This window comes from Tursiops truncatus, chromosome 6 (assembly GCF_011762595.2).
Source record: "Tursiops truncatus isolate mTurTru1 chromosome 6, mTurTru1.mat.Y, whole genome shotgun sequence".
In the NCBI taxonomy this organism is placed as follows: Eukaryota; Metazoa; Chordata; class Mammalia; order Artiodactyla; family Delphinidae; genus Tursiops; species Tursiops truncatus.
In genome coordinates this window covers 1,166,614-1,178,640 of record NC_047039.1, presented here as the reverse complement: position 1 = coordinate 1,178,640, position 12,027 = coordinate 1,166,614, and the positions used below count along the sequence as shown (strand labels likewise).

At 43.4% G+C, this 12,027-nt stretch overlaps 1 protein-coding gene across 1 annotated transcript in view; it reads left to right on the top strand.

Annotated features, from left to right (window-relative positions):
* The first annotated feature begins 6,815 nt into the window (after nt 1-6,815).
* SPOCK3 (SPARC (osteonectin), cwcv and kazal like domains proteoglycan 3) overlaps nt 6,816-12,027 on the top strand; it is a 434,386-nt gene continuing 429,174 nt past the window's right edge. Inside the window, exons 1-2 of the mRNA XM_073805699.1 lie at nt 6,816-7,078; nt 7,397-7,567. Of these exons, the coding sequence (XP_073661800.1) occupies nt 7,397-7,567 (171 nt within the window). The 5' untranslated portion in view covers nt 6,816-7,078. The remainder of the gene's footprint in view (nt 7,079-7,396; nt 7,568-12,027) is intronic.

The window sequence follows — 12,027 nt, the reverse complement described above, 5'->3', positions numbered from 1 at the left end:
GGTAATATCTAGAGAAACCAAGATAGACTATACATTTGGTCATAAAACAAAGCTCAATACATTTAAAATAGTTGAAATCGTTCATAGCATACTCTGTGACAATATGGAACCAACTAGAATTAACAACATAAAAACAATATAAAAATCTCCAAACATCTGGAAATCAAACAACACACGTGTAAACAATCTCTGAGTCAAAGAGAAATTTTAAAAAGAAATTAAAAATGCATAGAACTGAATGAAAATGGATATACAGCATATCAAAACGTGTGAGATGCAGCTAAAGCAGTACAGGAAGTAAATTTATAGCAATAAATGCTTATAATTAGGAAACAAGGTTCTAAAATTTATAATCTAATTTCCTACCTTAAGAAATTAGAGAAAAGAAGAGCAAAATTAAACCATAAAAGGAAAGATATAGTGAAGATAAGAGATCAATAAAATTGGAAAACAATAGAAAAAAATCAATGGAGCAAAAGTCTGATTTAAAAAAATTAATAAAAATTATAAAGCTCTAAGAAGACTGACAGAGATGGGAGGAAGACACAAATCATCAGTATCAGGGATAAAACCAGGGCTGTTCCTATGGATCGTGCATTCACTAAAAGGATGAAAAGGGAATATTACAAATAACAAATAAATTTGATAACTTAGAAGCATGAATTCCTTAAAAATCACCAACTATCAACACTCAACCATAGTGAAATATATAACCTGAATAGTTCTCTACCAAGTAAAGAAATTAAGCTTGTAATTAAAAAGCTCCTGAAAGGAAAAAAAAAATGTCAAGAAAAATATCTCAAGATCTCATTTCAAAGTACAACCTGAACTAAATTGAGCTGTATTGTTGTTGATTGCAGCCCAGAACTGGATTACTATAGCAAATCTAATTAGCATTACTTGTTTAAAAAAATTTTAAAAAAGAGCAAAAAGCTTGTTTTGCACTAGCCAGCTAAAATAAGTAAACAAAAATTCACAAAGATAAACATAAAAGGTTCTTTGTAGATCTTGATTTAGAAACTCTATCTATAGCTATTTGAGGACAAAATATTGTCTCTGTACCCGAGCAGGACCCTATGGGGCCTTCTTGGGACAGACCCCTCCCCCCATATCCTCTGCTTGAGCTCCTTTCTGAAGTACCCAGATAAGAGTATCTGATGCACATTTCCTCAGTTTTTCAGATGCTAAAACCACCACCACATGGAAGAAATTAACTACTTGATGATCAGGAGCATGTAGCCCCCAGACCTTCTGGCACCTAAGGACTGATCACCGTCCATCAATCAGAGAATTGTGCACGAGCTGATCACACATCCTGGGACCCCTGCCCCCCCCCCCCACTTTGCCTTTAAAAATGCTTTGTTGAAAACTTTCAGGGAGTTCGGGGGTTTTTAAGCGCAAGCCAGCCATCTCCTTGCATGGCTCGGCAATAAACCTTTCTCTGCTCCAAACTCCAGCGTTTTGGTTTGTTTGACCTCACTCCGTGTTGGGCACTTGAACTTGGGTCAGGTAACGGCCTAGGGAAAATAACATTCTGAGTCAAAGAATAAATTCTCTCTACACACATTCTTATATGAAGGTTACTATATTAATGAATCTGCAGGTCAAACAACTTTTAAAAACATATCTGTATTAATCTCAAGGACAGAATTATTTTTAAAAACCTTTTTGATTTGCATGTTTTTAAATTTAATAATTCTGATACATTTTATTTTATACACTTTTGTGTCAGTACCTTTTACCCCTCAGTATAATTTATGTATTTATAATTAATGTTCCTTAAAATTTTAAAATATTTTTCTTAAAAATAGTCAAGAGTTATGTCTCAAGGTAAAGTAAAAACAAATTTTAATTGCCTTATTGGTCATTTTCCAGTACCATCAATTTAGTAATCAATAATTTAATCAGATTCACCCTCTGGTTTATATATTGAAAAATGTCTTTTTAAGAATTACCATAATTAAACTGATTGATGTGCTTTTCATATTTATTATAGCTTTTAAAGTCAATTTATCTACTGAATGTTTAAGTTAAATCACAAGAGGGCCTGTTTATCAAGTTTGTTTAAGTGGGGTTGGTCTCTAAAAACAAACAACAACAAAGTTTGTTATACTACCCTAGCAATTCCATTTTAGTTTTTTAAAAAATTTATTATTTTTTTTTAACTAAAAATTTTTTTTTTTTTTTAGCGGTACGTGGGCCTCTCACTGCTGTGGCCTCTCCCATTGCGGAGCACAGGCTCCGGATGCGCAGGCTCAGCGGCCATGGCTCACAGGCCCAGCCGCTCCGTGGCACGTGGGATCCTCCCGGACCGGGGCACGAACCCGTGTCCCCTGCATCGGCAGGCGGACTCTCAACCATGCGCCACCAGGGAAGCCCCAAAATTTATTTATTTTTGATGCCCCTAATGAAAATTTTAGAAATTATTGCTACTTTCTGTTAAATTAAGATCAGATGATTTATAAGACTTAGATGGTTTCAGTAAATAAAATTCTGAGATGAGGACACAGAATGATCCCTCTTGGCATGATTCCAGGATGGTGTTGGCAGGTCTTTAATTTGGTCCTGAACTTTTAATACCAAGGGCTTTGCTTCATTTTTTCTTCTTTTTTATATGCTGAATTCAAGCTTATAGATGGAGATGGCATAAGGCATCACTCTAGACAGTAGACTTTTATAGCTCAGATATTGGTTCCCTCGTCTTATAATGTAATATTTCAGACATGGCCTTAGGATAACTCACTTAACCCTAAACCACAGCTCTGGTGACGTCAGACACTCTGCAAAGCCCATTAACCCCCATGGCCCCTTGTCTGCACCAGCTGGCTGTAACGGAAAGGCAACCACACTTGCTTGGTTGGCAAACAACATTTTTTCCTAAAGACAGAGCTGCAGTTTGGTCAGTTCCCATCTCAGCCCACCAGGTGGGTCACCTGCTGGTTCCTGGCTTGCTGCTGCTGAGACCCAGCGTCTGAGGGGATAAGGTCATTTGAGGCAGGGACCAAGGTGCTAGGGGAGCTCCTTGCTTTCATGTCACCTCTTTCCCTGACTCTGAGTAAGGGTGTCTCCCAGCTCTGACTGAAACAGAGAAACTAAAAATAGAATTACCATATGACCCAGCAATTCCACTACTGGGCATATACCCAGAGAAAACCATAATTCAAAAAGACACATGCACGCCAATGTTCATTGCTGTGCTATTTACAAGAGCCAGGTCATGGAAGCAACCTAAATGCCCATCGACAGAAGAAATGGATAAAGAAGATGTGGTACATATATGCAATGTAATATTTCTCAGCCATAAAAAGGAACGAAATTGGGTCATTTGTTGAGACGTGGATGGATCTAGAGACTGTCATACAGAGTGAAGTAAGTCAGAAAGAGAAAAACAAATATCGTATATTAACGCATATATGTGGAACCTAGAAAAATGGTACAGATGAACCAGTTTGCAGGGCAGAAATACAGACACAGATGTAGAGAACAAACGTAGGGACACCAAGGGGGGAAAGTGGCGGCGGGAGGGTGGTGGTGGGATGAATTGGGAGATTGGGATTCACATATATACTAATATGTGTAAAATGGATGACTAATAAGAACCTGCTGTATAAAAAAATAAATAAAATAAAATTCCAGAAAAAAAAAAGAAATGCACAGCAGGCGGGGGAGGAAAGATGGGGGCAGGAGAGGAACCAAAGAACATAATCAAAAGATCAAAACAGCAGTTTCTCTAGAGAGAGAAGACCTAGAAGCAGAGAAGCACAACCACCCTGGAGAAGTTCACAGTCCCTCACAACCATTCCTGTGTATTTACTAACAACAGGGTCCTGGGCAGTCTGCGAAGACGAAAGGGCATCCTGTAAAGCGCGTGGCATAGGGAGATGCGCGATGTGTCGGACCTTTCCTGTACATCCTCGCGATGGTTATTACAGCAGCTGAGAAAGAAAGTGACTAATGAAAGATGGCTGTGTGTGTGTGTGTGTGTGTGTGTGTGTGTGTGTGTGTGTATGCGTGTGAAGAAATGGAGCTCCATCAACGTCTTCAGAGATCCCAATCTCAAAGGTGGTTAGAAAGAGACCTCTTGTCACTATACGCTGAGTATTTCTCTCTAGAATTGTGGCAGATCTGAAAATGAGGGTAAGAAAACTTAGAGAAGAAATAGACTTAATACAAAAAAAAAAATTCCAAGCAAAGTGTCTTCTATAATAGGTGTTCGTTGATGGATTAACTTCATGTTTAGTACAGGAATTGTTAAAAGGATAAAGAAATAAGTAAGAAACTCGACCTCTGGGTCAAGTTCAAGGTCAGAGTGACCCCAATGTTGGCTGTTCACGATGTATATGAGTTATTAATTGGCGTGAGGTGACAGAAGGGACAGGAAGGGGGCTGGGAATCTGAAGACTTGTGTCTTGCTGTGACCGATTTTGTAAAGCATGTTCAGAAACACAAAAACAAGTTCTAGCCCTGTCCGGTACTGTCCTGCACCAGTGTCTTACTCTGCCCACCCCAAACACCTCACCCCTCTTCTGCTTTTCTAGTCTTTCCCGTTCCTACACTGGTTCTCAACACAACTGGGAAGCAGGCAGTGAATTACTCCCCTCTGGACCCCCCACTCTGACTTGCAAGGTCCCAGCTACCCCTCCCATGTCTCACCGCCTACTTAATTCTCTTCCTTTTTCCCCCCTGTGGTGCTTTGCTCACAGCAAGCTTTCTATTAACCCCCATGGAGGGGTTAAATGATAACCTGGGTGTTAACTGAAGTGTGAATACTCTCTGGATTATTTAAATTTTGAAAGCAGGCTCTTTAAAGACTCAAACATTCAGTTACATAGGCAGCAAAACAAGGGACTTCCCTGTGGCTTTGGAAGAAGGCTGGGGTTTAGGAGTTTTGCCGGTTGGGGGAGGTGAGCTGGGCCACACCAGGCCAGCATACATTCTCTGCAGACAGGCTCGTTCTACCTCTTTGGACTCACACCATTTCCAACTTGCACTTTGTTGGTAAATCCTGCTCACTGTCAGATCTGGAGTTTGATGCCCTGTTGGAAGCTTTTCTCCCAAGACAAGTACCACTGTCACTGTGAGTTTTTCCACAGATTTTTACAACTGGTAGGTAGCAGTCCATGTGGGGCTGCATTTTTGGAAGTTGCCAGTGACAGCTAGATGTGAAGAGATTCTATGAACATCTGAGGTTCAGCAATGAAATACATGCATTTTGGGTAAATGGAGAATATACCTATATCTATATCTATCTATCTGAAGGTGATGTTAGCTTCAGATGGCGATCACCATGCTAAAATCCAGATCCCTATGGATTCTGAAGGGGGAGTTTGTAGCACTATCCCTCATCAAATAATCAAATATTCTGTAGCAAAGAACACACATCTTTCTTAGAGGTTGGAAGTTTTGTTTTTGTTTTTGTTTGTTTTTGGCCACGTGGTGCGGCTTGTGGGAATCCCTGACCAGGGCTCGAACCCAGGGCCTCTGTAGTGGAAGCGGAGTCCTAACCACTGGACCACCAGGGAATGCCCTGGAAGGTCATTTTTAATTTAATAATTACTTCTGCTGTGCATCAAGTTTCATCTAAAGCACACTTTCTGTACTTTTTTCTATCAGATTTAAATTAAAAAGAATGAGGTTTTTTAAACATATTAAAATATTCTCATTGAATTGAGAGTAAAGTACTTCTAATTTTGCAGTAGAGCAGTGAGGCTAGGATGCAGGCAGCTGAAGGACAGGGCATCCGGAAGAGGCCATAGCAGTGGGCTGACCTAAGGATGATCTAATGATGTGGTACGCAGGAATTAGAACATTCTAAAGTAACGGCCAGCTGTAGAGGCCCAAACACACATCTTTGGAGTATTAGTGCACACCAGTGTTCTCGAAGTTATCTGAAACGTGTTGACATCAATCGGTGCATCTTTGAATTACAATTGTAGATTCTGTTTTTTTTTCTCCCCTTGCTATCATTCGAGTGGAAAAGGGGGAAATGGTGGGGAAAAAATTTTTCTGAGTTAAAAAATAGATTTTTTCTTTCATTTTTACATACTATACATTTTTAAATCCTGTATTTAAAAAATAGCAGTGTTAATCATGTCTGACTCCTATTTTAATATAGTTTGAAACAAATGTTACATGAGATTGAAACGGAGAACGTGAGAAGGTACAGCTGTTATTCAAATAGCTCCTCAAGTTTCAGAAGCTCTAGGACATTTTCAAAGGTTACAGCTTTGGGAGATGGACTTCTGGCTGAAATAATCTCTAACGATTCACACAGAGATACAGAACGTGATCGCAGTGTTTTAGCCTGATATGCATATAATGTTCACTTCGCCTACATCATCTAAGTCTGTGGGAGAGTCTGTCTTCGTCAGATTCTGCTCACAGGGGGCCAATGACTGATTTCCTTCCAGTTTATTTAGAATATGTGGAGAAGCCAGAGGGAGCCGAGTATTTTGTCATAAATGCAGATTTGGAAGGCAAAATGAGTTTCAAAGCTCTCTTCCATAGTGCAGTAGGGAGACACAGACTGGGCTTTTAGTTTTCGGTTCAAGTCCTAGAGCGTAAACTACAGCAGCCAAGGCGTTCTGATGAAAGGAGAATAAGGTACAGCACGTGAGGGATGGGGGCGGACTCACGCGCCCCACGTACTGAAGATTCTCTCCTTAAGAAGGGAAAGGAAAAGAACTTCCGCCCTTTAACATGAAGTTCACGCACACGTAGCTAAAATTTTCTGGGCTCCGGCGCATCCCTGAGGCCCCGCGGGCGGCTTCCCCCGGGGCGGGCAGTCAGAGGAGCCGGACGGTGACGCACCGAGTCGTCCTCAGCTCGCGTCCCTCTCCGGCCGCACAGCGCGGAGCCGGAGGGCAGCGGCTGGGAGACCGCGAGCCCCGGTGCAGCTTGCGAGCCGGTGCCGAGCGCGCCCCGAGCCCCGCGCCCCCGGGAGCGAGGCCGGTCGGCGGCCGCGCCGGAGCCGGTGCGGAGGGGGCGGGAGGCGGATGCGGGTCCGCGCGGGCGCCGCGTCCTCCGCTTCCAGCCGAGCCGCATCCGGAGCGCCCGCAGCTCGGATCCGGGGAGGAAGGTGGGCCCGGAGGAGGCGGGACGGGAGAGGGTTCGGGGAGGGGTCCCGAGGAGGCGGGGCGGGGAAGAGGAGCGTGGATGGGGGAGGGAAGGACGGAGGGGCGCGCAGACCGAGCGGCGGCCGCGGGTGGGCACGGGCGCGCGGGGCCGGCGGCGGCCACGGGAACCGGGAGCGGCTCCGGGAGCGTGTCCAGTGCGTCCGGCGGGGCCGGGCGGCCCACGGGGTTGGCGCCGGACCTCCTCCCGCCCCACCCAGCTCCCGGCCGAGACGCGCGGTCCGGGCCCTCGTGTGAACCGGCCCCGCTTTCTCCGTCCACAGATGCTCCGGGCGCCGGCCGTGCTGTGCGTGTGCGCGGCCGCCTGGTGCGCGCAGGCTCTGGCGGCGGCCGCGGGCCGGCCGGACGGCGGCAATTTTCTGGACGACAAACAATGGCTCAGCACGGTGTCCCAGTACGACCGGGAGGCCGGACAGTGGAACCGATTCCGAGACGTAAGTCGGCGCCTTCCCGCGCTCGAGCGCGCTGCCCGGGGCGGGGTGGGGGTCAGGTTGGGGCGCGGGGAGGAAGTGGGCGCCTTGGAGGCCGCGCCGTGCTGGGGGGTCGCCTACCCGGGGTCCGGGTGTCCCCAGGTCCCCACGGTCCTCTCCCCGCCCCCAAAGGTTCGCAAAGTGCCACCTGCCCAACTTTGAACGGGGCCTGGCGCTGGCGGGCACGGCCAGGGGGCTGGCGAGGCGTTGCGCTGAGGTGGGCTCGATCCCGCGGCTGGCGGCGCACCCGGTGGCCTGGGGGGCGGGAGCGGGAAGGTGTGGGCTCGTTGGCGCCCGCCCGCTCCCGGGGACGGCGGGTGTCTGGGGCCCCGGTGAGCGTCAGCCTCCACACCCGGCGAGGACCTGCACTCGATCACGATGTTGCAGACTCTGTCCGGCGAGGGTGGGCTGCCGGGGCGGCAGTGATAGGGTTAAGCTGGGGACCCCCCCCCCCAAGTCCCGCATCCTACCTGGGAGCTTCCTCAGGGACGATGAGGTCTATCGAGACGCAGCCTGTACCTGAGACCCGACCGCGGGTCGCTGTGCACCTGCTGGTCAGTGTCCACCGCACGCGGACGCAGCGCAGCCGCGGGGCCGGGCGCGGTGGTCCCGGTGGGGCTGCCCCTCCCCCCGCCCCACTTAAGCCTCTGTGGTCGCGTTGGCAGACGCCAGCAGCGCTCCGCACACCTGAGGACCCTCAGGACCCGCCCGCAGCGCCTCGTGCGCAGGGGCGGATCTGCTCCCTCGGGCAGATCACACTCCGTCCTCATTTGGAAAATTGGGAAAGTGAGTGGAAGCTCGGGCTAGTTTCATCCTGCGCCCTTCACCCCCAGCCGCTCGCAATACCCCTCACAAGTAGTGGCTGACAAGCCAAGCCCAACGTGGAGCCGATTCTGGCAGCCGGATTCCGCAAGAAACGCTCATTTTTACTTAAAATTCGACGTAGCATCTCATTGATAATAGACCTGCGTATAGGTGCTGGAAAACGATGATGGTCGCATTTAGCAGGGCTCTGTCTTACATGCCTGTGAGTGAAGCCTAAGCAACATTTTACTGCTGAGTACAATTTCTTGTACCGGCGAACCCCTTACACTCCTGTTTTATTCAAGTTGATGCTGATGTCGAATACGATCCAAAAGGCCAGCAGGCGAATGAGATATTTCTAAACCTAGGGGAAATTTTCTATTCATCCTGCCTTCATTTGGGTTGAACATTTGTAACTGTTCGAATAATGCTTCCTATTATGACATTTCGTTGCTGAATGGCTACTTTAAAAATATTTAGAAAATGGATTTTATGCTTCCTTCTCTAAAACATTTTAAATCTCGAATACCTTAGTATTCTCTGACTTCATTCAAATTACTTTATTGAATTATTAAGAGCAAACCAGTCTATACTCGGACAGTTTGTAAATGTGCTTGATTTAAACGACTTGAGAAAGCTGAGTGGCCTGGAAGGATTAAATATTCCAGGATTCCTGCAGCCAGCTTCTACAGAGACCAAGTAGATTGTTGTTTTGCTATCGTGTTTGCAGTTATTCTTATGTGATCTCAGGGGCAAAATCCATCAAAATTATATGTTAAATTTAAGTAAAGGATTTACTGAGGTTTTTTTTTTTTGGCAGACATGTTTGAAGTACATGCAAATATACATGCAAATGTAATAAGGATTTATTTGAAAAACGTCTGCAAGGTTTTAGGCTTACCGTTTTAGTAAGACAGTTAAATTTTGTGGATGGCTTCTGGAGGGCAGGCAGGAGATAAGTGATTGTTCCCCTTTGAACCACCTGTAGCTTATTGTTAGCATGATAAAAGGTGTGCTGACAGTGTGAGGTCTCAATGCAGAATGCACGCTGGATCCTTATTTAGACCACCCACCCCAGTGGCAATTTACATATTTTCTTTATGTTTTGGGGAGTTGTTAGCTTGATAATTTCTTTCTGTCTTTTTCACAATGTTGTTTATGGGTTGGTTCATTTTAAACTGGGAACACATGGTTAGGAGGCATTGCTTGAAACAAGTCTGTACTGCACGGAATCTACCTTTAAATGTTCTGCCTCTATCTTAAATAATGGCGTTGCATACTCAGTTTTATAAAGGCAAAGAAACAAGGAAATCTGAACCTCTTCTTTTGGAAACAGTTTGACTGAAGCACTTCTGTTGAGTGCTTTTCTCCCATTAAAATATAATTAATTTCATTTAGAAAAAAGCTTTGAGATTTCTCAGCATAATTGTTGCTGAAATGAATTCTTACCGTCTTGTGGCTATTTTACACAGTTACCATTATTTTAGAAGTCACTCCTTAATGCAAGCTGGAAATATATCTTCTTTCGAATAATATTTGAAAACTATTTTGAGTAATAGTTGAAAATACAATTAATCATTCTATTTTAATTGAATGATTTTTTAAAATAAATGTAGTCTTGAAGTAGGTTTTATATAATATAAATTGTTTTATATAACAAAGCTTTAGAAATAAAGACCATGGTTAGGAAATATGTGAGAGTAGGTGAACAGAAGAAGCAGGATCATTGATGACTCGGTGGTGAAGGATGAGTCATCTTCCTAGTTTCCTCAGGATAAATCACAGAGAAATAAGAGAACCACAGGCAAGCTTACAGTGAGTAAGTATTAACATAGGAACAGCTTCAAGTAATTGTGACCACTCTAGACCCTGTACTGGCAACACTCTTTGAATAAACTTTTGTGGCCCTTTAAAGTGTACAAAATGATGTATAGACACAGAGCACTTGTATCCTTTTGAAAATCAAAAGGATCTATTATATTTGGTTATTGGTATAAAATTCCTGTAGAGATTCTAGTCTCCATGTTTTAGGAAAAATAAAAGTTTAATTTGAAGATAGAAAGAGGTCAACACATTTTAAAATAAGTGTGGTAGATTGAGCCGGCCTATTCAGGGTATAATGATGAGATGTTGAAATAAAGCAGACAAAAAACTCTCAACCTCGGGGTATGTTAAGTAGATACTCTGGTTGCATGGCATTTTCTACTTTTTTAGTTCTGTTGAATGGTGATAAAATCCAGAACCCGAGACTCCTCAGTGGGGGAATTGTGGGAATACTACGACCTTCACCAGGTACAGGGTAGAGACCCCCTCACCCCGTTTTTGCAAACATGAATATATACACCAGTCTATTAGGAGAATTGGATATCAGTATCATTATAAGGAAACCATGAATCACATGGTTTATATATTTCAAACATTTATGATTTATAAGTCAATTAAACTATACTCTTTATCATGTAATAAATGAGTATGGAATTTGGAAAGCAATAAATTAATCGGCAGTGAATGATATAATACCACCATCAACCTTTTATATTATTGATTTCACTGGAAGACACATACTAATTAGGAATGATAGAGGGATACTGTATGTTGGCAGCAGTACAATAAAATCTAGCAAAAGTGGCAGTGTTGGTCATGCTAATTTTAAATAACTCATATAATCAAATCAGAATTCTGTCCTTAAATTGAAATTCCAATGCTTCTGGGTTACATTTCTTTTTCAATAAAAATATTTGGGAGTGGTGGGTAGGGGGAAGATGTAGGGATGAATAGGTGGATCACAGAGAAATCTTTTTTTTTAATCAAAGATACTTTAAAAAATTTTTTTTCAGAAATATAGTTGATTTACAATGTTGTGTTAGTTTCAGGTCTACAATAAAGTGATTCAGTTATATATATATACAAGATATATGTATGTATTTGTGTATATATATATATATATACACACACACACACACACAAGATACCGAGTATAGTTCACTGTGCTATACAGTAGGTCCTTGTTGATTATCTATTTTACATATAGTGGTATGTATATTTTAATCCCAAACTCCTAATTTATCCCTTCCACCAACCTTTCCCCTTCGGTAACCATAAGTTTGTTTTCTGTGTCTGTGAGTGAGTCTGTTTATGATTTGTAAATAAGTTCATTTGTATCATTTTTTTAGATTCCACATATACGTGATATCATATGATACTTGTCTTTCTCTGTCTGACTTAGTTCACTCAGTGTGATAATCTCTAGGTCCATCCATGTTGTTGCAAGTGGCATTATTTCCTTCCTTTTTATGGCTGAGTAGTATTCCATTGTATATATGGACCACAACTTCTCTATCCAGTTCTCTGTCCATTGACGTTTAGGTTGCTTCCATGTCTTGGCTATTGTAAATAATGCTGCTGTGAACATTTGGGTGTGTGTATCTTTTGGAATTAGTGTTTTCGTTTTCTTCAGATATGTACGGTATGGAGGTTCCTTAAAAAACTAAAAGTAGAGTTACCATATAATCCAGCGATCCCGCTCCTGGGCATATATCTGGAGAAAACTATAATTTGAAAAGATACATGCACCACAGAGGATATTTTGGGCAGTGAAAATAGTCTGTATGATAGTAAGA